Consider the following 27,519-nt stretch of genomic DNA (forward strand, 5'->3'; position numbering starts at 1 on the left):
TTGCAATGGTCTGGATGTCTTCATATAGTTAGGAAAAAACTGGGCTGTTGTGGGTTTTTTTTGTGATTTTTTTTTTAAAGAGAAAGCATGCCATTCAAATCTCTGTGGGGTTTAACTGTGGCCTTTAGCTTGAAGAGGCAAAAAAATAAAATAACCGATATATTTTTCCCTAATCAACATTGCAATATTAATAAGCCCAGCTGGGGGGGTCCAGAGAAAGCATTGAAAACTCACAGCAGGTAATGAAGCTGTCACTCCACTTAGCCTGAAAATTCACTTTTTAAAAATAAAGGAACTGAACGTTGCAAATTGCCAATACGAAAAAAGGCAGCACGGAGTAACCGAACTCCAAATTAAAGGGCAAAACAGATACTCTTTAAATTATCTAAGATTAAAACATGACACTTTTCTGCATTATCTTTGACGCGGAAGGAGGGGGGAGAAAAACCCATCCAACCATGTACTGATACAGAAGACTAATCTTTTTTAATACTTCCAATTATTCTAAAAGCATTTAACTTGTATCGAAGAAGAAGAAGAATTTCGCAAAAGGAAATAATTAAAGCCACTTCATTAAGATGCAGCTGAAAGGAAGCTACAGCCAATTATTATTATTACTACAACTGTTAGTAGCTGCAGTACAGTAGCGAATGCAAAATACAAAAATTGGATTTGCTCGGAAATTGATTATGCACAAGAGAAACTGCTTCCATATTTATTTATTTATTTATTTATTACTAACTTACTTCACTGTAGGCTGCATTAAAGCCAGTAGAACTCATTCTGTATAATAAACATTAATGTGTTCCTTAAAGTTTTAATCTGCTTTTCGGCATTTAAAAAAAAACAAAAAACAAATCACAAACTGAAAATTGCAATTAAAAGCAATTTTACAATAAATTGAAAAGAATTTACAGCCGTAATAATTCAATTAAAAAAAAAATCCTTAAAACCATAAATAGTTTAATAACTAAAATGTATGCTATTGGGAAACCCAAACAGATGAAAATGTGATTTTAAAAAATATTAGAATGTGCTGAAATGAATAGATTAACACTTAGAATTAAGGAAAAGGAAGAAACTGAATACTTTCTGACATGGGATTTATTTTATCAATGGTTAGCTAACAAAAACAGAACTTAGAAACACGGAAATGTAAGAAAAGGATGGATGAATATATATATATTCATATATATATATATATATATATATATATATATATATATATATATATATATATATATATATATATATATATATATATATATATATATGTTTTCTGAGGTTTTCATGGTGTTTATATAGGTCTTTGGTTATTCGGGTTTTCTCCCGTGTAAAATTGGAAGTGTCTTGGCGACATTGCTCCCAGAAGCACGAAGCTGAAGCCTGAAGATGACGAATGAGACTTCGTCGAAACGTTGCCAAGACACTTCCAATTTTACACGGGAGAAAACCCGAACAACCAAAGACCTATATATATATATAGATAGATAGATAGATGCTTATACCTCCTAATATTTACTCATATATATGTTTATATACTATATAATCCTTTTTATATGATGTTGTGACAAATAAATAAAAAAAAAATGAAACAAAGGAGGCTTGTTAAGATAGAAAAGTAAATATTATTATTATTTTTATTATTATAGAATTAATATCAATGTAATGAACATCATTGTAAATACTAGGATTATTTTTCAAAATTATTTGTACCCAGACAACACACTGTTTAATTGAAAATGTAATTTTTATCTTAAAAAATAAAAGACTTTATGCAATAAAAAAAGGAACCCAAACTAAAAATAAAGAAGCAATTTAATCAAATTCCTGGCATAGATCTTTTCTTCTGCTGGAACTGTGATGTGGAGATACATACTTGATCTACATTATTATTTTCAAATATCTATTTTCAACAAAGAATTATGGTGGGGATTTTTTTTTTTCATATTCAGTTAGGAAGTTAGTAATCCAGTTGTTAACCCAGAATGTGGCTTCCCCATCACTTGTCAGAAGGTCGCAAAAGTGGATCACATGACCCTGGGACACTGCACACAGTCATAAGTATGAACCAGCTGCCAAACATTGGAATTTTGATCACGTGACCCTGGGGATGCTGCAACGTGGGAGCATTAAGCGTGGGAAACGGTTGTAAGTTCCTTTTTTCCAGTCTTGTCGTAACTTTGAACAGTCACTAAATGAACTGTTGTAAGTTGAAAACTACCTACATATCTACCTAGTCATGGTGGAAGAGTTAGACTAGAACAGCAGTCCCCAACTGGTGATGGTCCACGAGAAAATTTTGGTAGTCCCTAGATTGGCCCTCTGCAAGTTCTCGTCTCTCGAGGAGCGCCTGCTGAAGTGGTGTGGGAAACTTCAGCCGGGCTCCTCGAGAGACGAGGAGGGGGGCCGATCTGGCATCCGCAATGGAGAGCAAAATCCGGCTGCTCCCCTGACCAGGCACCGTTTACAGCTCCGAGTCCCAAGCGGCAAGAGACGAGGGCTGCTTTGTTCCATCAGCTGGCACAAATATACCGAGGCGGAATGCTGATGCCACGCAAAATGAAATAGAGAAAAAGAGACAGAATGAAAGAGAGAGAATGAGAAAGAGAATCAGAGAGAGAATCAGAGAGAGAATCAGAGAGAATCAGAATGAGAGATAGAGAGTCGGGGGGACAGACAGAGATGAGGGAATGAGAGAGAATGAATGGGAGAGACAGGAGAGAGGGGGAGAAAGAGAGAGACAGAGAAAGAGATTCAGAGAGAGAATCAGAGAGTGTGAGAGAGAGATGAGAGAGATGAGAGAGAATCAGAATGAGAGAGAAAGAGACAGAAATAGAGAGAATCAGAGAGGGAATGAGAATCAGAATGAGAGAGAGAGAGACACAGAGAAAGAGACAGAATGAAAGAGAAAGAATCAGAGAGAATCAGAGAGAGAATGAGAGAGAGAGACAGAATGAAAGAGAATCAGAGAGAGAGAGAGAATCAGAATGAGAGAATCAGAATGAGAGACAGAGAAAGAGAGAGAATGAGAGAGAATCAGAAAGGAATGAGAACCAGAATGAGAGAGAATGAGAGACAGGGAAAGAGAGAATGAAAGAGAAAGAATCAGAGAGAATCAGAGAGAGAATGAGAGAGAGAGACAGAATGAAAGAGAATCAGAGAGAGAGAGAGAGAATCAGAATGAGAGAATCAGAATGAGACAGAGAGAGTCGGGGAGAGAGAGAATGAGAGAGAGAGTGGGGGAGAGAGAGAGAGAATGAGAGAGGGGAGAGAGAAAGAGAGAAAGAGTGGGAGAGAGAGAAAGAAAGAGAGAATGAGACAGAAAGAGTGGGGGAGAAAGAGAGAGAAAGAGAGATGAGACAATGAGAGATAATGAGTAGAAGAGAGAGATTTCTGGTTTTAAATCTATATGTTGCTTTATCATTATTCTATTATTCGGGGGTTGGCTGCTACAGGTTCACAGGGTTCGGGAGAACCCGTAGCTAACGTTATGGCCAGTTTGGAGAACCTCCAAATCCTATCCCTGGCTGGCCCCACCCACCCTGCCCCTCCCCTCCCAGGAGTCTCCACGCGGCCCATTTTGGATGCGAGGTAAGTGCAGGGCCAGTACGGAGACATGGGGAGGGGGGGGAAAGAGCCTCCTGGGAAGATCCAGAAGTCCGAAAACAGGCCCGTTTCCGACCTCCGGAGTGCCTCCAGAGCCTGGGGGAGGCAGTTTTTGCTCTCCCAGAGGTTTGAGGAAAGCCTCCGGAGCCTGAAGAAGGCAAAAACGGGGCCTGCGCCATAGTGCAGGAGGCCGAATAGGCCACGCCCACCATGGCCACGCCCACCCAGCAACCAGGCAGAGAACTTTCCCACCCCTGCTGTTATTCAAAGGCATAGCCAGAAGGATTAATGAACGGAGCTGGTAATATGTACGACCGTGTATTTGCCATTAAAGCAGCTTTTCACCATCTGAAAATGTGTCACTCCATTTCCCCATCTTTATCAACATTCTGCGGAAAGCAGTATAGATAATTCCTTTGACATCGTTACAACTTGCAATTACTCACTCCAGTTTCCTTGCCAAATATCGCTTTTTTTCTGCTCTGTTTCAAGCAGTTTCTGGGTCATCTTTCAACACACGCCCTTTCCATTCATTCTGTTGAGAAATGCTTTTTTCTGACTTTCTTTTCCTGCAATTATTCTGATTTCCTTCCCGTTCCCTTCACTTCCTCTTCTTTCATGGGCATCTTCTGCCCCAAGACCAGGGGTGAAATGCTCCCGGTTCGGACCGGATTGTCTGATCCAGTAGCGATGGCGGCGGGTGGTTCGGAGAACCGGTAACAAAAATCCCTGCCCTTTCCCGCCCACCCATGCCCACCCAATCGCCCGGTCGCCCGCTTTCCTGTTTGCCGCTTCGTTTAAAAAATGCTTTTAAAAGGTTAAAAAAAAAAAGGCTCTGACGATCACAGCTGGGGCACGTGATTGTAAGAGCCTTTTTTTTTTCATTTTAAAAGCATTTTTTTTACAACCTATTCGGCCGAATAGGTTGTAAAAAAATGCTTTTAAAAGTTTAAAAAAAAATCACGCGCCACAGTTGATCACACACACAAACACACCTGCACGCACTGTTCTACTTACCCCATGCCTCCTTTTGGTGTGCGCTGCACGTGTGCGCGCACACTTTGCATTCGGTGCATGGTGTGCAGTGCACATGCGCGCATGCAGTGCGCATAGGCAGCCAGCTAACCGGTAGTAAACCGGTTCAGATTTCACCACTGCCCAAGACCCAATTCTGACACTATCAAAAAAAGATGAAAAATTGTCTGTCCCACATTCTGTCTCATTATCCGGGTATCTGTCTCTAATTACTTTAATCTTTCATCATAAAGAATCAAATCAACGATGCTTTTAGATTTCTATGCACCGCTTTGAGATGCCTCTGTGTATGAATAATGTTGTGCATGTTAAATTCATTTGAAACCAAAGCACTTCTTTAAAGCAGATACTCATCAGAATAACAGAACGACGGACTTGGATGGGACCTTGGAGGTCTTCTAGTCCAGGAGTCTCCAACCTTGGCAACTTTACGATTTGTGGGTGTCAACTCCCAGAATTCCTCAGCCAGCACTGCCTGAGGAATTCTGGGAGTTGAAGTCCACAAGTCGTAAAGTTGCCAAGGTTGAAGACCCCGTTCTAATCCAGTGTACTCTAGTCCATTTGTTCCGTCCTCCTCGCCTCTGTCTGAACGATGGCTTAATTAGCCAGCTCTTATCAACTCTGGCAGCAAAAGAGCCAGTGTCTGCCAAGAACCCTCGTTAGGTGCCAAGACGCTGGTGAGTCACAACCTTCAGCTCTGGTCAATCAGTGGATTTGCCTGTTACAAAGAGACACACCAGCTCTTGCTGCCTTTTATATCCTGTGGGGTGTGGCTCCATGACTCAGCACTTCCTAAGCCTGCCTCTCCCCTGCTCCTATTGTTCCCTCCTCTCCTGCCTACGAAACCTAGGGTCCAACCAAGCCTGATTGCCATCAGCTGGGTCTGCAGGCGTGGCCTGGGTGGGGAAAGAGTCAGGGAATGGAGGCCTCATTATTTCTTCCACCTGGCCTGCTTCTGGCTCCTGGAGCTGAGCCAGGGAGGCTGGTGCTTCCGAGGGAAGTCCTGACGGCCCTTCCCCCTCACTTTCCAAGTCACTTTCTGGCAGCAGGCCTGGCTCCAAGGCACTTTTGGGCATGGGGCCAGGTTCGGGGGCGGGAGCCACAACACCCTTATTCATTACTGGGTCTCAATAATTTTCCATCCACTCTCTTATCTATATCCCTTCTTTTGTCTAACAGACAGTGGTGGGATACAGCCGGTTCGGACAAACTGGTAGTTAAATTGCTGGCTGGCCCCTCCTCTCCCCGCCCCTTCCAGGAGTCCCCACACACCCCATTTTGGCTCCCAAGTAAGTGCAGGGATGCCTACTAGGCCCAAAGCGGGGCGCAGGGGGTGCGGCGTGCTCCCCAGTGACCCCTCTTCACTCCCAAGAGGCTGCAGGGAGGACTCCTAGGCCCAAAATAGAGTGTGGCGGGGTGCATCCCCCCCCATGGCCCGTTTTAGCTTTCAGGAGGCTGGAGGGAGGCCTAAAAGGTCAAGGTAAAGGTTCCCCTCGCACATACGTGCTAGTCATTCCCGACTCTAGGGGGCGGTGCTTATCTCTGTTTCAAAGCCGAAAAGCCAGCACTGTCCGAAAACGTCTCTGTGGTCATGTGGCCAGCATGACTCAATGCCAAAGGCGCACGGAACGCTGTTCCCTTCCCACCAAAGGTGGCCCCTATTTTTCTACTTGCATTTTTTTAACCTGATTTCGAACTGCTAGGTTGGCAGAAGCTGGGACAAGTCACCGGAGCTCACCCTGTTACGCGGCAGCCCTAGGGATTCGAACCGCTGAACTTCCGACCTTTCGATCAACAAGCTCAAAGTCTTAGCCACTGAACCGCTGCATCCACCTAGTAGGGAGGCCTACTAGGCCTATTTTGAAATCATTACAACCTCCCTGCTATAGTCCAGCTAAGTGTAAGGAAGCAAACTCTGAATTATGAATTCATGAAACAAAAGTTTTAGACAGATTCCGTCAGGCTGCAACTGGAGGCAACTTACGTAAGAACCAGAGCAAAATTGTTGCTGAGTATGAAGCAATGTTTAAAAGAGTTATATTCCTTAATGTCTTCATGGTATTTATTTATGACGCTGCAGATTTTTTTTCCCACAGAATATAATTCACCAAAACCAATCTCTATTTATGATGCTATTGGCTAGTTGTCAACTATGGCTATAGTATTCACCTAAATTTAAGCCGATAAATCCCTAGTTAATTGGTACTATTGAACTCCTGGGCTCATTTGGTATTTATGAAGAGGTGAATTCAAAAACCCAGTGAGAAGAGCCAACGCTAAAAAATCCTCATCATCTTTTAATGACCCCATAATCCTTTGCCGGGTGGAGTCTGGGCAACTGAATGGAGCTGAGTGTTTTACTGGCTGGATGCTCTTCCTGTTGCCAGTACGGAGTTTTGTTCGGCAGATACATTCTCAGTGTGCCCAGAAAGAGAAATATCTGCCTCTACCTAGGATCGAACTCACAGCCTCCTGATTGTGAGGCGAGAGTTCCACCTCTACGCCATCGCACCATTAGTCAACACTAAAAACGCACCTAGGGAAATGTAGTTTGCCATAATCCCTGCCATCATAAACCAAAGCCCCATTTTCACCGCCCCACTGAAGACCAAACGTAGATATTAAATTGTAGGTTGTTTTGCTCTTGATATAAGAAGGCACAGGTAGGATGTTTTAGAGGTTACAGCCACACAGGTAGTCCTCAACTTACAGCAGTTCGTTTAGTGACGGTTGAGAGTCAACAACGGCACTGAAGGAAGCGACATATGATATGACCATTCCTCACACTTACAACTTTAGATCAGCTAATTGCTAATCCAAATGGTAACATAGAGGTAGCCCTTGACTCGTGCTTTGTTTAGTGACCGTTCAAAGTTAGGACGGCCCTGGAAAATGTGACCTATGACAATTTTTCGCAGTTACAACCACTGCAGTATCCCCGTGCTCATGCGATCAAACTGGACCGTCCATAGGCTTCACCCTACCTACTGAGTTTCTTGAGGTAAGCAGAGTAACACACAAAACTACCCTTCTTGTGATGATTAAAAGTGCATCAGGTCAAGGAAATCTCTCTCCCTCCCTCTCCATCCCCTCTCCATCCCTCCCCCTCCCTCCCTCTCAGTTGAAAACTAAGTTTACCATACTTACCAGGAGTATGGTAAATTACTTACCATACTCCTGATAAGTAATTTCCTCTCCCTCTCCCTCCCTCTCTCCCTCTCTCTCCATGTCCCTCCCTCTCCCTCCCTCTCTCCCTCTCCTTTCCTCTCTCCCTCCCTCTCCCTCTCCCTCTGTCCCTCCCTCTCCCTCTCTCCCCGTCCCTCCCTCCCTCTCCCTCCTCCTCCTTCTCCCTCTCTTTCCTCCCTCTCCCTCTTCCTATTTCTCCTCCTCCCTCCCTCTACACCCCTCTCTCTCTCCCTCCCTCCCTCTCTCTCTCTCCCTCTCTGAATTGAAAACTATGTCAGGTAAAAAAAATTAGCACTATTGTCTCTCTTGGTCTGTAATTTCCTATCCCTGTCCCTCCCTCTCTCCCTCTCCCTCCCTCTCTCTCTCCCTCTCCTTTCCTCTCTTCCTCCCTCTCCCTCTCCTTCTCCCCCGTCCCCCCCTCCATCTCCCTCCCCCTCCTTCTCCCTCTCTTTCCTCCCTCTCCCTCTCCCTCTCCCTCTCCCTCTCCCTCTACCTCTACCTCTACCTCTCCCTACCTCTCCTCCTCTGTCCCTCTATCCCCCTCTCTTCCTCTCTCTCTCCCTCCCTCTCTCTCTCTCTCTCCCTCTCTGAGTTGAGAACTATGTCAGGTAAAAAAAAAATAGCACTATCGCCTCTCCTGGTCTGTAATTTCCAGGCAGATTTGATAAGCATGAAACAACTTAAGAAGCTTAGCGTTGTGTTTTTTTGTTTTTTTAAGTAACTCTTTTTCCACGTTCCTGCTTTGTAAAGAAAGCAGCGGTGGACGTAGAAAGGCATTTTCCTGCCAATAAAAAGGAAGCTGCCTTTGACAGTGAGAGTTAGTGGCTGTTATTCTGCTTTATGCTGGTAATAACCACATCTACACAAATAATTTACATCTGATTTTTTTTTCCCTTATCAAATTACATGAAAATAAATATCTGCTAAATCTTGAAACAGGGGTACGTTCCTAAGGGATATCAATAGAGAGATCAATGCGGCAACAGTGATAATTACACACCCTTTTCTCTCTCAAGATTTAAGTTCTAATTTGAATTTTTTTAAAAAGATCCAAAAAGTTAGCAATTCTCAGAAGAAGCAGGGAGAAAAACACTTCAAATATATGCATCCCGGGGAAAATATATGCTTGGGTTTGAACGACATGGGAAAAGAACATTCGTAATATATAATCACTCTGCCTAAATATACTAAAAATAGTGCTAATTCTCTACATTATTGATCTATGGGTACTCTGCATTTGCTTTTTCTAAAAACTCATAGAATATTTAAGGTATTTTGGGGCTGAACGTCTTCAAAGAGGGCTTTTCTCACCAGATTTTTTTTTATTTGCATTTATATCCCGCCCTTCTCCAAAGACTCAGGGTGGCTTACACTATTTATTTATTTTTATTATTTATTTATTTATTTTGTCATAACAATATATGTAGGTATCATACAAAAAGATTATATAATATATAAACACATATATGAGTAAATATAAGGAGATATAAGCATATATGTATATAGGAAGAAGAAAAGAAAAACAATAGGACAGGAACGGTAGGCACGTTTGTGCGCTTATGCACGCCCCTTATGGTCCTCTTAGGAATGGGGTGAGGTCAACAGTAGAAAGTTTTTGGTTAAAGCTTTTAGGATTATGGGAAGAGACCACAGAGTCAGGTAAAGTATTCCAAGCACTGATGATTCTGTTACAGAAGTCATATTTTCTGCAATCTAGATTAAAGCGGTTGACATTTAGTTTAAATCTATTGGTTGCTCTTGTATTATTGCAATTAAAGCTGAAGTAGTCTTTAATAGGAAGGACATTACAATAGATGATTCTATGAGTTAAACTTAGGTCTTGTCAAAGGCGACGGAGTTCCAAGTTTTCTAAGTCTAGGATTTCAAGTCTGGTGGGATAAGGTATTTTGTTGTTTTCAGAGGAATGGAGAACTCTTCTTGTAAAATATTTCTGGACACGTTCAATTGTATTGATGTCAGAGATGTGGTGAGGGTTCCAAACAGGCGAGCTGTATTCTAGAATTGGTCTAGCAAATGTTTTATATGCTCTGGTTAGTAGTGTGGTGTTTTTGGAAAAGAAGCTACGCAAGATTAGGTTTACAACTCTTAGAGCTTTTTTTGCTATGTAGTTGCAGTGGGCTATGTTAGCAATAGTCTTCATCCTATTTGTATATTTATACAGATATACATATACAAATATTTATACAGATTGTTAACAGCCACAGCTGTTTTACAAAAAGGGAACATGAACTGTACGTTGAAATACAGATTCTACTCTTAAAAAGAAATGTGAATTCGACGCTGATCATTTCGACTTCTAGAACTGATTTTAAAATGACAATTTGTGTCTTCCGCAGAAAGGCACAAAAAAAAATAAAATCACAGATTTCCCTCTGTTCCAGATTAGGGAACAGATGTTATTGACATAATAAGAGAGTATTGAGACCAGCTAATATTTTACCAATATTAAAAGGGGATGAAATCTAGCCAAATTTAAACCTTTTTATATTATTTCATCAGCCTTTAAAGTCAAAAGAATATAATTTTGGCTAATGTGTAACTTTTTAAAAAAATAAATTGTGATAATAATGCATAATTTTTGAAAGGACCAAACAGATATAGAATAAAGAATTTCGGGTTTAAATTCAGCGTTGTTGTTTTTTGACTGATCAGTTCAATCGCAATTATATGTCTGTTACATTTTTTTCAGGGGTGAAATCCAGCAGGTTCTGACAAGTTCTGGAGAACTGGTAGAGGAAATTTTGAGCATCAGCAAATATTGGTGGGGATTTCACTGGAGGGAATGGGGATTTGGCAGTATCCTTCCCCTGGAGTGGGGTGGGAATGGGGATTTGGCAGTAGCTTTCCCCTTGCCATGCCCACCAAGCCACGCCCACAGAACTAGTAGTAAACAAAATTTGGATTTCACCACTGACTTTTTTTTTTGCAATGAGCTTGGAACAAGTATAAACCGATATAACACAGTTGAACAACCAGTCTGGCAATGAAACCTGCACATTTTATATGTCGCAGAGCAGATCCTTCGCATTCTCCTAAATATGCAAATCCAAGAATGACAAAATAATTCAGATAAAAGGAAATTTGATTTAAGTAAACTTTTTAAACGTGTGTGATTTGTTTTCCAGGGGCAAAGTTCTACAGATTTGTAAAAAAAAAATAATAATAAATAAATAAATAAGGAATAAATAAGGAAAAGATTTTATTACCTGCATCAGTATAAAACTATTTCCCAGTGCCTTAAAAGCTATTTAATTTTCTTGATCATTTTAGGGGCGTCTTATTTAGAGTTTCCTTTTACGCAGCCCATTCAGCTTTTCTCTTAAACTGCTCAGAAAATTTTAAACCCCTGAATAAAAATGTAGGAAAGTTACATATTTTGCGAGCAGCCAAACGACACAGATTTGAAGACTCGCAGATTAGAAGGGCAGTGATCCTTGCAAATTTCCAATATTTTATCCCTCCATCACTGATCATATGCCAGATCTGGGCTATAAAAAGAGGATGCTGGAGAAATATAGTGACTTCAAAACTTTTAGCAAAGGGTTCTCTGCCCCGTTGCTGGGTGGGCGTGGCCATGGTGGGCGTGGCCCAGGGTTAGGTTCTATACTACCGGTTTGCATCGTGCCCGCCCGCGCGCTCTTCTGCGCTTGCGCAGATCATTTTTGATGACGTTTGGGTCAGTGGGCGGAGCCTCCCGCTAGTTTTACGGTTCTTATAGAACTGGTCCGAACCGGGGGCAACCCACCGCTGGCATGGCCTAGTCAGGATCCTGCACTACAGCAGGGGGCGGCTGTTTTTGCCCTCCCCAGGCTCCGGAGGCATTCCTTGAGCATCCGGGAGGGCAAAAATGGCCTCCCCGGGCTCTGGAGGCCCTCTGGAGGCCGAAAACGGGCAATGGGCCCGTTTCTGGCCTTCCTAAACTTCCAGTATGTCCATTTTTCACCCTTGCTGAGCCTCCTGCGCACCCTGCACTTATCTGCATCCAAAACAGGATTCCTGGGGACTCCTGGGAGGGGCAGGGCTGGATAGTCAGGGTCAGACAGGAGTGGGATCCGAACTGCACAGAATCTTAGCTAGAGGTTCTCCCGAACCCCTGCGAACCCCCAGCAGCCCCAACCCTGGTAACTACATGAAAAACTTATACTTTTGTTTTTCGGTTCTTAAATATATTTAACAAATGACCATTTTAGTTATACAGATAGTTCTCAACAATTGAGGCCAAAATTTCTGTTGTTGAGTGAGACATCGGTTAGGTGAGTTTCACCCCAATTTTATGACCGTTCTTGTGACAGTTGTTAAGTAAATCATTGCCACTGAGTTAGGAACAAGGTTGTTAAGTGAATTGGGCTTCCCTGCTTGTCAGAAGGACGCAAAAGAGGATCACGGGACCCCGGGACCCTGCAACCCTCATAAATACGAGTCAGATGCCGAGCGTCTAAATTTTGATCAAGTGACCAAGGAGATGTGGCAATGGTCGTAAGTGTGAAAAACGGTCACGAGTCAGTTTTCTCAGTGCTGTTGCAACGCTGAATGGTCACTAAACAAACTGTTGCAAGTCACCTGTAACAGAACAATGAATTCCAATCTGAAAGTATTCATCACTGCATACAATACTGTTTGTAACAAACTCACTCCAGAATCAGTGTTTTCACAATAGTTGTGTTGCCAAACGTCTCATCATTTAGGTGATAGGTAAATACCATATTTTGAGGAGTATGAGACACTCCGGACTATAAGACACACCTATCTTTTTTTGGTGAGGAAAACAAGAGAAAGAAATCTGCCTCTGCCTCCCAGCAATTTTCCTCCTTGCAGCAAACAGCAAACAGCCTGTTTCAGTTTCATTTTCAGCACAGCCTGATTAGCACAAGAAAGAAAAATCTGCCTCCCAGCAATTTGCCTCCTTGCAGCAAACAGCGGAGGCCCGCATGGCAATAAGCAATGGCAATCCCTGCAGCCTGAAACAGCTGATCTTCGGGAGGCCGATCCAACCGGCAATCAGCTGCTTGTGCTAATCAGGCTGTGCTGAAGCTGAAACGGGATGTTTGCTGCTTGCTACAGAAGGTGAATTGCTGGGAGGCAGATTTTTTTTTCTTGTGCTAATCAGGCTGTGCTGAAGCTGAAACAGGCTGTGTGCTGTTTGCTGCAAGGAGGTGAATTGCTGGGAGGCAGAGGCCAAAAGGTGGGGGCCAGAGGGTGGGCGGTGCTACATGCGGTGTTTAAGACACACCCAAATTTTCACCCTTTTTTAGGCAGGAAAAAGGTGTGCCTTATACTCCAAAAAATAATCATTTTTTTAAAAAGGCTGACTCCACCTAAATCTTGTAGTAATCTCTATTTAAAATCACGCCAGCTTTCATAGCTTTTGATTCTGGGTTTACTAATTAATTACTAATTAACCAATAGTTGTTAACACTGAAGACCAGGATGAAGGGAGAAACCATCAGAATAGGAAAATACACTTTGCGAAGTATTATGCTGTTGGAAAAGTAGGATTTCCATTTTTTTAACAATTGTACTGGTTTCTAATGTTAAAAAAAAATACAAAAGCAAATAGTAGAAAAACTAGGGAAGGGGAAAGTGTGAAAAAGAGGGGGGGAGAGAAAGAAAAGGCACTGACTTCCGACTCCCTTTGATGCAGTAGAATAAGTAACATCAAACCTCAACTTTTTACTTTTACATAATAGTTTAAACTAGCCTTTTCTATAACAACAAAGCTATCTCATTGGCAAAACCCGAAATCAAAAGTTCATTTTTTTTCCCCACCTCGAGCACAAAGTTCAGAAACGGTTTCCAAGTAGAAACAAAAGTATTTGTGGGTGGGGTTTTTTTCCCCCCTCGATTAGCCATCTCCAATTCGGTAAATTTCCATGAAGAGCGAACACACTTTTAAAAAGTGCAGTTGGGCTCCACAGAGATTTATTTATCTCAAACTCTTTCAAAGTGTTTTTTTTAAAAAAAAAAATAAGTTACCTTGAAAACGACAGGCAAATGTTTTATCTGTCTGACTACTGACAGATAAAAAGTCATGTTCCAGCTGCAGGTGGCTTGAGACAGAATGCATTTCCATAAATATTGTGGAGCTGCCGAGATGTTAAATGTGGTTGGTGTAGTTGTTTGTGGATTTTTTATATATATATATATATATTTTTGTCGCTTGCTTTCCCACTTGGAGCGGAGAGGAATATCGGATGCTAATAAATAAATCAGCGGAAATGCAAGACGACACAGAACGGAAGGCAACCCTGCCTAAGCCAAGAATAATGGTTCTGACGGAATTTGGAAGAACCTGGGTTGCAAAGGACATGTTTACAAAATAGGTCAACATTGTCAGCATTGGAGGAGAATATCACCGGCCAGATGGACAGCAAAATATACTTTGCCCCAGTGGTGGGATTCAGCCGGTTCAGGCGAACCAGTAGTTAAATTGCTGGCTGGCCCTGTCCCGTCCCTTCCAGGAGTCCTCATGTGCCGTGTTTTGGCTCCCAGGTAAGTGCAGGGAGGCCTCCTAGGCCCAAAATGGGGAGCAGGGGGATGCGGCACATTTTTACTCCCAGTAGGCTTCAGTGATGCCTCCTAAGCCCAAAATGGGGCACGTGTGTGTGTGGTGGCCCCCCCCACCCATTTTTACTCCCAGGAGGCTGAAGAAGGCCTACTAGGCCCAAAATGGGGCACAGGTGTGGGTGGTGCCCCCCCCCCGGTCCATTTTCACTCCCAGGAGGCTGAAGAAGGCCTACTAGGCCCAAAATGGGGCACAGGTGTGGGTGGTGCCCCCCCCCGGTCCATTTTCACTCCCAGGAGGCTGAAGAAGGCCTACTAGGCCCAAAATGGGGCATGGGGGGGCGGCACATCCCGCCCCACCCACAGCCCATTTTCGCTCTGAGGGGGGTGCAGGAGGCCGAGTTCTGCCTGTCACGCCCACCATGGCCACGCCCACCCAGGTCATTAGGGCAGAGAACTGGTTGTTAAATTATTTATATGGAACGAACTTCCCCCGGGACTCCGTCAACTTCCCGACCTTCGGACCTTTCGCCGCGAGCTTAAGACACATCTATTTATTTGCGCAGGACTGGGCTAGGATGTTAATTTTAATTTAGTTTTTAATGGGGTTTTAGTATTTTAATTATAATTTTAAAGTCAGCCTTATTTAATAAGTTTTTTAATTAGTGTTTTATCTTGTATTTATATCTGTTTTTGTGTTTTTAATAGGCTGTAAACCGCCCTGAGTCCCTCGGGAGATAGGGCGGTATAAAAATGTGATTAAATAAATAAATAAAATAAATATTTGAATCCCACCACTGTTTTGCCCTCTACTTATGGCCACGATCGAGCTCAACATGTCTGTTGCTAAGTGAGACATTTGTCAAGTGATTTTTGGCCCACGTTGCGACCTTTCTTGCTACCGTTAAGTGGATCGCTGCCGTTGTTAAATGAGCAACGTGGCCATTAAGTGAATCTGGCTCCCCCCACCCTGGACTGAGGTCGCCAAAGGGGATCGCCTGATCACAGCGGTCATAAATACGAGTCAATGGCCAAGGGGCTGAATTTCGATCACGTGACCCTGGGGGGTGCTGCCATAGTCGTAGATGTGAAAAACGGCCCTGTCACTTTTTTCCATGCCGTTGTCACTTCAAACAGTCACTAAATCAACCGTTATAAGTCGAGGACTACCTGTATGTCAAGTGGAGAAAATACCAGGTTTCACTGCAAGGAGGCGAAACACCCCGCAAAGGAACAAACCATGATAGAGAATTGAGCAAGACCGCAGCATCTAAGAAGACACAGAATGGAGAATCAAAAGTCCCTATCCTCTAAAAACAGGAATGAAGAAGGGGAGAAAACTCATATGCTAAAGATAGATATCTTTATTTCTGAGTTCATAAACTGTGGAATGATACCGTGTTTCCCCGAAAATTGGACCAGGTCTTATATTAATTTTTGCTCCAAAAGACGCATTAGGGCTTATTTTCTGGTTAGGTCTTATTTGGGGGCAAATACGGTACTAAATGCATCCATCTGGCTGACAATCTTAACTGGGGCTTATTTTGGGGGTAGGGCTTATATTACGAGCATCCTGAAAAATCATGCTAGGACTTATTTTCCGGTTGGGTCTTATTTTTGGGGAAACAGGGTAGCAAACTCACTGTGGATTATAAAGGATATTTGACATCCTTAAAGGACAACTTAAGAACCATAGAGGAGCGTGAAATTAACTTGCACTGGAGGCTGGTGTTAGGAACTGTAGAATCGGGGGTGAAATCCAGCAGGTTCTGGGTAACCGGTAGTGGAAATTTTGAGTAGCTCGGAGAATCGGTAGCAGAAATTTTGAGTAGTTCAGAGAACTGGCAAATACCACCTCTGGCTGGCCCCAGAGTGGGGTTGGAATGGAGATTTTGCAGTATCCTTCCCCTGGAGTGGGGTGGGAATGGAGATTTTGCAGTATCCTTCCCCTGGAGTGGGGAGGGAATGGGGATTTTGCAGTATCCTTCCCTTGGAGTGAGGTAGGAATGGGGACTTTGCAGTATCCTTCCCCTGGAGTGGGGTAGGAATGGGGATTTTGCAGTATCCTTCCCCTGGAGTGGGGTGGGAATGGGGACTTTGCAGTATCCTTCCCCTGGAGTGGGGTAGGAATGGGGATTTTGCAGTATCCTTCCCCTGGAGTGGGGTGGGAATGGGGATTTTGCAGTATCCTTCCCCTGGAGTGGGGTGGGAATGGGGATTTTGCAGTATCCTTCCCCTGCCATGCCCACCAAGCCACACCCACAGAACCGGTAGTAAAAAAAATTGGATTTCACCACTGCGTAGAATATTGAATTTAAGGTTGCCTCCATTTTCATGGAAAGCATTTTCCATCCTGCCCTTCTGCCTCAAAATATCCTTTGCTGCAAAACAACACAGCAATGCAAACCGCACAACAGCCGACTGCAATTTTGCAATCTGAGACGCCACTCGGAAGTAAAATGGGATGGAGAGAGAGAGAGAGAGAGAGAGAGAAAAAAGAACAGCAAACTTAAGAGAAAACAGAATAGCTCTGGCCAGCCTGGAGATCATAACTCTTCCAAAATGTGATCAATATCTATATGCATCCGTTGGACTCTGGCCAGTTTAGAAAGTGGAACCTTTTTGTGTGCTTGCTTGCTTGCTTGCTCTGCAGCTTCCGGAAACCATCATTTCTGGCTGGTCTTGGCCGGCTTTTGAAGCGATAAGAAATGGCAGGCCCACATAGTACATGGATGAAATGCCACCAGGAAATCCCACAGATGTGGAGGGTTGAAATAGGCGACAGAAAATAAATTCCAGAGGGCTGCAAAGAAATCTGGAGGGGCAATTTTGCAGGTTGTAGAGATCACTCCACTCTGGCCGCTGTGGGTAACCTTGGAAGACAGCCTTGAGAGAGATATGTCTAGAATGTGCTTTTGTTTCTGGCTGCCGTGCTGCTTCGCTGGTTTTCCCATCCCCCTTGCCTATGGCAATTCGAAAGCAGACCAGGAATGCTTTGTGAGTTGACATTCGGCTCCCCACACTTCCTGAAGGTGACTGTGCAGAGCAGAAACATCTGAAATCTGTATCCTTGAAGACGTTTCTTCAGAAATATATTCTTAGGATGCACACTGATGGAGCAGAAAATTCCAGTCTGTGGTTTTCCATTAATTTCATAGGATGTGGCTGGAAAGATGGACAAAAGAACTCCAGAAGAATGATCCCCATTTAGGGAAAATGTTCAGAGGTGAAGATGATCTGGCTGCCAAGGCTGTTGACTTACGTTTACTTTGTCTTTTTTCTCTCTCTCTCTTTTTTACTTTTTTGTTTTTTCTTTCTTTTTCCTTTTGGATGACACAGGGGGGGAAAAAATCCCTTGCAACTTCAATAACGTTTTTCTTCCTAATTCCAACAGGAGGTAGAGATAATTTCTCCCGTATCGCCAAGTGAGGGGGAGGGAGTGGTCCCCCATTGTGCGAGAAACTTATCCAGGCATCACTGAGGATGCTAGTCCATAATGAAAACAGGCGATAGTGTCAACGTCACACGCCAGATTAATCTTTCTCTTCCCTCATCTTGAGCTCACCGAGATGAGGGAGGTTTTTTCCTTGAGTTTTGGTTCCCACAGTGCTTAACAAAATGCTTTTTTTACTATCACTGCAATAGAGCAGGACCAGAATGAATTTGATTGAGCACATAGAATAGAGATAGAGGTAGAGGTAGAGGTAGAGGTAGAGATAGAGATAGAGATAGAGATAGGGACAGAGGAGAGGAGAGGAGAGGAGAGGAGAGGAGAGGAGAGGAGAGGAGAAGAGAAGAGAAGAGAAGAGAAGAGAAGAGAAGAGAAGAGAAGAGAAGAGAAGACAGAAGACAGAAGAAAGAGGAGAATAGAATAGAAGAGAGGAGGAGAAGGAGAAGGAGAGAATAGCGAAGAGAAGAGAGAATAGAAAAGAAAAGAGAAAAGAAGAGAAGAGAGAAGAGAAGAGAGAAGAGAGAAGAGAAGAGAAGAGAAGAGAGGAGAGGAGAGGAGAGAACAGAATAGAGAAGAGAACAGAATAGAGGAGAAGAGAAGAGAAGAGAAGAGAAGAGAAGAGAAGAAGACAGAAGAGAAGACAGAAGACAGAAGAAAGATGAGAATAGAATAGAAGAGAGGAGGAGAAGGAGAAGGAGAGAATAGCGAAGAGAAGAGAGAATAGAAAAGAAAAGAGAAGAGAAGAGAGAAAAGAAGAGAAGAGAGGAGAGGAGAGGAGAGAACAGAGAAGAGAACAGAATAGAGGAGAGGAGAGGAGAGGAGAGGAGAGGAGAGGAGAGGAGAAGAGAAGAGAGGAGAAGAGAAGAGAAGAGAAGAGAAGAGAAGAGAAGAGAAGAGAAGAGAAGAGAAGACAGAAGAGAAAACAGAAGACAGAAGAGAGATGAGAATAGAATAGAAGAGAGGAGGAGAAGGAGAAGGAGAAGGAGAAGGAGGAGGAGGAGGAGGAGAGGAGGAGGAGGAGGAGGAGGAGAAGGAGAGAATAGCGAAGAGAAGAGAGAAGAGAAGAGAGAAGAGAAGAGAGAGAGAGAAGAGAAGAGAAGAGAAGAGAGAAGAAGTGAAGAGAGAAGAGAAGAGAAGACAGAAGAAAAGACAGAAGACGGAAGAGAGATGAGAATAGAATAGAAGAGAGGAGGAGAAGGAGAAGGAGAAGGAGAAGGAGAGAAGAGAGAATAGAAAAGAAAGAGAAGAGAGAGGAGGAGAAGGAGAAGGAGGGAATAGCGAAGAGAAGAGAAGAGGAGAGAAGAGGAGAGAAGAGAAGACAGAAGAGAAGAGAGAAGAGAAGAGAAGAGAGAATTCTTTATTGGCCAAGTGTGATTGGACACCCAAGGAATTTGTCTCCGGTGCAGAAGCTCTCAGTGTACATACAAGTAACGAAGGGAGAAGTCATAGATCATAAATCGTAAGATACAAACAGCAAGTGATAAAGATACCAATAGGAGAAGGCAGTCAAGGAAAGAAGAGAAGGTGAGAAAGACGAGAAATGATAAGATGAGAAGGATAATAGCAATAGCGCCTGCTACTGGTAGTCCTCCACTTACAGCAGTTCGCTTAGTGACCATTCGAAGTTACAACAGCGCCGAAAAAAACTGAGTTACGGCCCTTTTTCACACTTATGGCCGTTGCCGCCTCCCTACGGTCACATGATTTACCATTTGGATGCTCGACCACTGATTCGCATTTATGACGATTGCAGTGTCCCGGGATGAACTGTATGAACTTCATGAAAATTATCAACCCCACCTATGGCTCAGTTGTCTCTTTCCAAACGGGAGAGATGATCGTGTAAAGTAGCAAACCTAGAACTAAGGAGAGAAATTTCCCGAAAACCGAGAACAATTAATCTGTGGAACTACTTGCCACTAGAAGTTGTGGGTGCTCCATCACTGGAAGAGATTGGACAACCCTTTGTCTGAAATGATAAGAGGGTTTCCTGCCTGAGCAGGGGGTTGGACTAGAAGACCTCCAAGGTCCCTTTCCAACTCTGTTATTCTAAGAATTCTGATTCTAGAGTAATTGAAGACGAAAACAGCTACAGGTAGTCCTTGAACTTACATTTAGTGATTGTTCGACGTTACAACGGCACTGAAAAAAAGGGACTTAGGACTGTGTTTCGTAGTTACGACCATTGCAGCATCCCCATGATCACGTGATCAAAATTCAGACGCTTGTCAACTGAATAGAAAAGAAAGAGAAGAGAGAGAGAGAAGAGAGAGAGAGGAGAGAGGAGAGGAGGAGAGAACAGAGAAGAGAACAGAATAGAGGAGAGGAGAGAGAGGAGAGGAGGAGGAGAGGAGAGAGAGGAGAGAGAGAGAGAGAAGAGAAGAGAGAGAGAAGAGAAGAGAGAGAAGAGAAGAGAAGAGAGAAGAGAAGAAGAGAAGAAGACAGAAGAGAAGACAGAAGAGAGAGAAGAGAAGAGAGAATAGAAGAGAGGAGGAGAAGGAGAGGAGAAGGAGAAGGAGAGGAGGAGGAGGAGGAGGAGGAGGAGGAGGAGGAGGAGAAGGAGAGAATAGCGAAGAGAAGAGAGAGAGAGAGAGAGAAGAGAAGAGAAGAGAGAGAGAGAGAAGAGAAGAGAGAGAAGAGAAGAAGTGAAGAGAGAGAGAAGAGAAGACAGAAGAAAAGACAGAAGACGGAGAGAGATGAGAATAGAATAGAAGAGAGGAGGAGAAGGAGAAGGAGAAGGAGAGAAGAGAAGACAGAAGAGACATGAAAAGAGAATAGAAGAGAGGAGGAGAAGGAGAAGGAGGGAATAGCGAAGAGAAGAGAAGAGGAGAGAAGAGGAGAGAAGAGAAGACAGAAGAGACATGAAAAGAGAATAGAAGAGAGGAGGAGAAGGAGAAGGAGGGAATAGCGAAGAGAAGAGAAGAGGAGAGAAGAGGAGAGAAGAGAAGACAGAAGAGAGATGAGAATAGAATAGAAGAGAGGAGGAGAAGGAGAAGAGAGGAGGAGAAGGAGAAGGAGAAGGAGGAGGAGGAGGAGGAGGAGGAGGAGGAGGAGGAGGAGGAGAAGGAGGAATAGCAAGAGAAGAGAGAGAGAGAGAGAAGAGAAGAGAAGAGAAGAGAAGAGAAGAGAAGAGAAGAGAAGAAGAGAAGAAGTGAAGAGAGAAGAGAAGAAGACAGAAGAAAAGACAGAAGACGGAAGAGAGATGAGAATAGAATAGAAGAGGAGGAGAAGGAGAAGGAGAAGGAGAGAGAGAGACAGAAGAGACATGAAAAGAGAATAGAAGAGAGGAGGAGAAGGAGAAGGAGGGAATAGCGAAGAGAAGAGAAGAGGAGAGAAGAGGAGACAGAAGAGAAGAAGAGAGAAGAGAAGAGAGAATTCTTTATTGGCCAAGTGTGATTGGACACCCAAGGAATTTGTCTCCGGTGCAGAAGCTCTCAGTGTACATACAAGTAACGAAGGGAGAAGTCATAGATCATAAATCGTAAGATACAAACAGCAAGTGATAAAGATACCAATAGGAGAAGGCAGTCAAGGAAAGAAGAGAAGGTGAGAAAGACGAGAAATGATAAGATGAGAAGGATAATAGCAATAGCGCCTGCTACTGGTAGTCCTCCACTTACAGCAGTTCGCTTAGTGACCATTCGAAGTTACAACAGCACCGGAAAAAAACTGAGTTACGGCCCTTTTTCACACTTATGACCGTGGCCGCATCCCTACGGTCACATGATTTACCATTTGGATGCTCGACCACTGATTCGCATTTATGACGATTGCAGTGTCCCGGGATGAACTGTATGAACTTCATGAAAATTATCAACCCCACCTATGGCTTAGTTCTCTCTTTCCGAAGGGGAGAGATGATCGTGTAAAGTAGCAACCTAGAACTAAGGAGAGAAATTTCCCGAAAACCGAGAACAATTAATCTGTGGAACTACTTGCCACTAGAAGTTGTGGGTGCTCCATCACTGGAAGAGATTGGACAACCCTTTGTCTGAAATGATAAGAGGGTTTCCTGCCTGAGCAGGGGGTTGGACTAGAAGACCTCCAAGGTCCCTTTCCAACTCTGTTATTCTAAGAATTCTGATTCTAGAGTAATTGAAGACGAAAACAGCTACAGGTAGTCCTTGAACTTACATTTAGTGATTGTTCGACGTTACAACGGCACTGAAAAAAAGGGACTTAGGACTGTGTTTCGTAGTTACGACCATTGCAGCATCCCCATGATCACGTGATCAAAATTCAGACGCTTGTCAACTGACTCATATTTATGACGGTTGAAGCTCCCACTCTCTCTCTCCCTCCCAACCTCCCTCTCCCTCTCCTCCTCCTCTCTCTCTCCTCCTCTCCTCTCCCTCCCTTTCCTCTCCATCTTTCTCTCTCCTCTCTCCCTCCTCCCAACCTCCCTCCTCTCTGTCCCTCCTCCTCTCTCCTTCTCTCGCCTCCTCCTCCCAACCTACCTCTCTCTCTCTCTCCTCTCTCCCTCCTCTCTCTCTCTCCCTCCCTCCTCTCCATCTCTCTTCCTCTCTCCTCTCTCCTCCTCCCAACCTCCCTCCTCTCTCCTTCTCTCGCCTCCCTCCTCCCAACCTACCTCTCCTTCTCTCTCCCTCTCTCCGCCTCCGCCTCCTCTCTCTCTCTCCCTCCTTTCCTCTCCATCTCTCTTCCTCTCTCCTCTCTCCTCTCCTCCTTTCCTCTCCATCTCTCTTCCTCTCTCCTCTCTCCTCCTCCTCCCAACCTCCTCCTCTCTCCCTCCTCTCTCCCAACCTCCTCTCTCCCTCTCCTCCCTTTCCTCCCTCTCTCTCTCTCTCCTCCCAACCTCCCTCCCTCTCTCCCTCCCTCTCTCCCAACCTCTCTCCCTCTCCCTCCCTTTCCCTCTCCCTCTCTCTCTTTCTCTCTCCTCTCTCCTCTCCCTCTCCTCCTTTCCTTTCCTCTCCATCTCTCTCTCTCCCTCTCTCTCTCCCTCCCTCCCAACCTCCCTCCCTCTCTCCCTCCCTCTCTCCCAACCTCTCTCCCTCTCCCTCCCTTTCCCTCTCCCTCTCTCTCTTTCTCTCTCTCCCCCTCTCTCCCTCCCAACCTCCCTCCCTCTCTCTCTCCCTCTCTTTCTCTCTCTCTCTCTCTCTCCACTGGAATAGGCCCAGATGGAGTCCGTTTACTTTCTAGTTCATGAGAAGGAGAAGGAAGTGATAAAATATTAACCATCTTTCCATACTTCTACCCTCGCCTGGCTTTCATCTTCTTCGGCAAAGCCTCCGTTCAACAGAAGCAACCCAACCCAACCTTCGAAATCAAACAACGCCACTCTAGTCTAAACCTTTACGAAAGATCCTTTTTTGGAAAGCAGTGGCTGTTCGCCTTTGCTGGGTCGAAATTACAGATCAAATCAATTCACCGACATCTTACGTTCTACCACCGTGTGCTGTAAAACCTGGGAAAAAAATGTGGGTTTTTCCCTCGTATTTTTATGCTCCCGACGTAAAATAAAAGCAAGCAAATTCCCACGGGCAGCTTTAAAGTCACTCCTTGACTGCTGAAGAACCACCGAGCGAGCTCGTGATTTACATCCTCATGGGTAGAACTTGCATATCAACCAGGATCAAGTCAACATCAGAAGGTCCCTATTTGAGACTTCAAAAGACTGCTGTAGGGTAAAAACAGCGTTGAAATATGCATACCTCCCCAAAAATCAGAAGATCAGGAGGAAAAAGAACTGAATCAGAAACGAGAGAAAAGGCCGACCGTCTTCAACCTGGGTTGATGGTACATCCCTCAAATTTCAAAGACATGCATGCTTTTATCTGCCGCCGCCCCAAATCTATATTTTTTATTTTTAAAAAAAAACCCAGTATTTGCATTGATTCACTTCAACAACAGCAACAAAACACATCGCGCTAACAAAGGAATGTCTGGAGGGATTTTTCCTTTGTCGCGACACACCTTGACCCAAATAAATTGTGTTAGGCACAGTGCTTAAAGAGAAGGGGTGTATAATGGATTTAGCCCTTTTCTACGCGCGTCCAAATATATCAGATTGGATTTTCTGAAAAGGAAGGACCAAGGAAAATGACAACAAAGTTTTTTAAAAAACACAGAAATTGAAAATTTGCAGGTGGAACGTACAGTTCCGGAGACCAAATCTTCACTCTAGCCTGAATGTTATGAATTTTCTAAGACTGGGACAATCTCTCGGTTTAATAAATGCTGCTCTTCGCTACTTGGGGGTGGTGGGAAAGCTATTAATTTTAGTGTTGCAAGGATCCACCCTAATGGAGGATTCTAATGAACAAAATTGCCAAAAGATTGGCTCAGAAGAAAATTGGCATTGCAGAGGGTCTTGAAAACCTGGCTCTGCGCCCAAGCTTTGGATTTGTGGGAGGAGGGGCTTTGAAGCCCCTTCTGAGTGATGTGTAGGTGTGTGTAGGTGTGGGTGTGGTTGCCCAGATTTGCGGTCTTTTTGCTCTTTTCTGTTTACCGTTATGTTGCTTTATTGTTGTTATTATTATTATTATTTTCTTTCTGTTTTTCACTTTGGGAAAGTGGATGGCAGTGAGGCTCTGTACAAATCTAATAAATAATAATAACGCTTTGGTGTTCAAAAAGCCTGCAAGAAACTTTTTTCTTTTTTCTTTCTTTCTTTTTTTTTACTAACCAGGGGAGTGGAGCAAACACCCTGCGTGTCTGTTAAGAGGCGCTTCCTATTTGACTTTTCCAAGTCCTGGGACATCCTTTAAGGAAAAACGAAAGGAGCAGATTCCTGTCATAAAGAAAGCCCTGACCACCTGTCAGGAGGGAGGGAGGGAGGGAGGGAGGGAGGGAGGGAGAGAGGAAGGAAGGAAGGAAGGAAGGAAGGAAGGAAGGAAGGAAGGAAGGAAGGAAGGAAGGAAGGAAGGAAGATAAGGAAAAAGAGTGAGGGAGAGAAAGAAGGAAGGAAATAGAGATGGGAGGGTTAATGGAAGGGAAGGGAAAGGGAGGGGAAGGAAGGAAGGAAGGAAGGAAGGAAGATAAGGAAAAGAGTGAGGAGAGAAAGAAGGAAGGAAATAGAGATGGGAGGGTTAATGGAAGAGAAGGGAAAGGGAGGAAGGAAGGAAGGAAGGAAGGAAGGAAGGAAGGAAGGAAGGAAGGAAGGAGGGAGCAGGGAGGAGGAGGAAGGAAGGAAGGAAGGAAAAAGAACAGGAAGGAAGGATGCAAGGAGGAAGGAAGGAAGGAAGGAAGGAGGAGAGCTCAAAAGAAAGAAGGAAGGAGAGAAGGAAAAGAGGAGGAAGGAAGGAAGGAAGATAGGTGAGAGGGATGGAGGGAGGGATAGAAACAGAAGGAAGGAAAAGGGAGGGAGCAAAAGAAAGAAGGAAGGAAGGAAGGAATGAAAAGAGGGAGGAAAGGAAGGAAACAAGAGAAGAGGGAGGAAGGACAGAAGGGAGGAGGGAGGAGGAGGAGAGAGGGTAGAAAGAGAAGGAAGGAAAAGTGAGGGAGAGGACAAAAGAAAGAAGGAAGGAAGGAAAAGAGAACAGGAAGGAAGAAGGAAGGAAGAGAAGGAAGGAAAAGAGTGAGGGAGAGAAAGAAGGAAGGAAATAGAGATGGAGGGTTAATGGAAGAGAAGGGAAAGGAGGAAGAAAGGAAGGAAGGAAGGAAGGAAGGAAGGAAGGAAGGAAGGAAGGAAGGAAGGAAGGAAGGAAGGAGGGAGGAGGAGGGAGGAGGAGGAGGAGGAAGGAAGGAGGAAAAAGAACAGGAAGGAAGGATGCAAGGGAGAGAAGGAAGGAAGGAAGGAAGGAGGGAGAGATCAAAAGAAAGAAGGAAGGAGAGAAGGAAAAGAGGAGGAAGGAAGGAAGGAAGAAGGTGAGAGGGATGGAGGGATAGAAACAGAAGGAAGGAAAAGGGAGGGAGCAAAAGAAAGAAGGAAGGAAGGAAGGAAAAGAGGGAGGAAAGGAAGGAAACAAGAGAAGAGGGAGGAAGGACAGAAGGGAGGGAGGGAGGGAGGGAGGGAGAGAGGGGTAGAAAGAGAAGGAAGGAAAAGTGAGGGAGAGGACAAAAGAAAGAAGGAAGGAAGGAAAAAAGAGAACAGGAAGGAAAGAAGGAAGGAAGAGAAGGAAGCTACTCACTGTAGAAGATGTACTCGGTGTAGCTACTCCAGATCTTATCCTCCCTGTACTGGTTGATGAAGGCGGCGGTGCCGGTAGAGTTGCAGGCCACCATGTGGAAGCCGGCCTCGGAGAGCCGGTCGAAGGCCTGCTCCAGGTAGGTGTACTTCAGGTAGAAGCGGGAGGTGTACTTCTCGGGCGGGCGGTCCGGGTCGCGGCTCTCGTTGAGCGTCTCGCCGAAGATCTCCTTGGCCAGGGCGATGCGGCCGCAGACCATGATGCGGGCCACCCGTCGGAACTTGGCGTCCGCCTGGTTATCCCGCACCGCCGTGTAGGAGCCCCGGTAACCGACGGTGAGGAAGCCGGCTCGCCTCTCGCCGGCCCGGGACGACGGCGGCGGCGGCACCAGGAGCTCCCCGCTGCCGGGCGAGGCGCTTTCCTCCAGGTCGCTCTGGCAGCCTTCGTCGTTAAGCGAGCCCTGCTTGGCCACCCTGGGGGACAGCAGCTTGACCAGCTCGGCCAGCTGGAAATGCTCGGCTTCGCGCAGCAGCCGCTCTTTCTCCGGGAAATGCTCGGGCAGAGCCACCTGTTTGTCCCGCAGGTAATCCAGGACGTACCTGAAGAGGAAGCCGTCGCGGTCGATGAAGAAGCGGGCGCGGCTGTCGCGGGGCAGCTCCCGGCCGCCGCCCCGTCGAGGGCAGAACATCTGGGCCAAGGTGCTCTCCGGGACGCTGAGCAAGGTGGAGTGCCGGGTTACGTACACCTGCCCGCCCACGTTCAACTCCACCACCTCGGGGAAAGGGCAGCCCGCCGATGCCGCCGACGGAGCGGGCGCTGAGCAGCCGGAGACCATCTCGCTGATGGGGAGGATGGTGGTGGTGGGGGTCGCGCCGGGGCCGCCGCCTTCCTTCAGGGCCATTGCCGGGGCGGGAGGAGTGGGGGGGGCTGCGGCCGACGGCTTGGGCCGGGAAGCCCCTACCACCCACCCCCGACAGTCGCTGGCGTCCTCGGCACCCGCTGCGCGGCGATCCACCAGCGATGCCGATCTCCGCCACGCGCGAAAATCCTTCGGCTCCGCTCCGCTCCGGTTCCTTTAGGGGAGGGAGTCTCTTGGCCGGGCGGGACCCCTCCGCTCCGAGAAAGTCTTCTCCCGAAGCTCTGGAGTCCTCACCCCCTGACAGCCCCCCACGGCGATGAGGCTAAGAATAGGGGGGTGTCCTATGAAGTCCTCACCCCTGGCAGTCCCCCTCGGCAATGAGGCTAAGAATGGGGGGGGTGTCCTATGAGGTCCTCACCCCTGGCAGTCCCCCTCGGCGATGAGGCTAAGAATGGGGGGTCTCCTATGAGGTCCTCACCCCGGCAGCCCCCCTCGGCGATGAGGCCAAGAGTAGGGGTCTCCTCTGAGGTCCTCACCCCCAGGAAGTCTTCTCCCGAACCTCTGTAGTCCTCAGCCAGGGCAGCTCCCTTCGGCGATGCGGCTAAGGATAGGGGGGTCTCCTGACCGGCCGGGACCCTCCCCCAGGAAGTCTTCTGCCGAACCTCTGGGGTCCTCACCTCTGGGCAGCCCCCCCTTGGCAGAGGAGTGGAGGTCTCTTCTGTAGTCCTCAGCCTTGGCAGCTCCCCTCGGCGATGCGGCTAAGGGTGGGGGAT

The 27,519-nt window shown here is 45.5% G+C and overlaps 1 protein-coding gene across 1 annotated transcript in view; it reads right to left on the reverse strand.

The window, feature by feature from the left end:
* KCTD8 (potassium channel tetramerization domain containing 8) overlaps positions 1-27,204 on the reverse strand; it is a 59,277-nt gene extending 32,073 nt beyond the window's left edge. The window contains exon 1 of the mRNA XM_058193546.1: positions 25,891-27,204. Coding sequence (XP_058049529.1) covers positions 25,891-26,788 — 898 coding nt within the window. The 5' untranslated portion in view covers positions 26,789-27,204. The remainder of the gene's footprint in view (positions 1-25,890) is intronic.
* Positions 27,205-27,519: the final 315 nt, after the last annotated feature.

The sequence above is a fragment of the Ahaetulla prasina genome, chromosome 8 (genome assembly GCF_028640845.1).
Source record: "Ahaetulla prasina isolate Xishuangbanna chromosome 8, ASM2864084v1, whole genome shotgun sequence".
In the NCBI taxonomy this organism is placed as follows: Eukaryota; Metazoa; Chordata; class Lepidosauria; order Squamata; family Colubridae; genus Ahaetulla; species Ahaetulla prasina.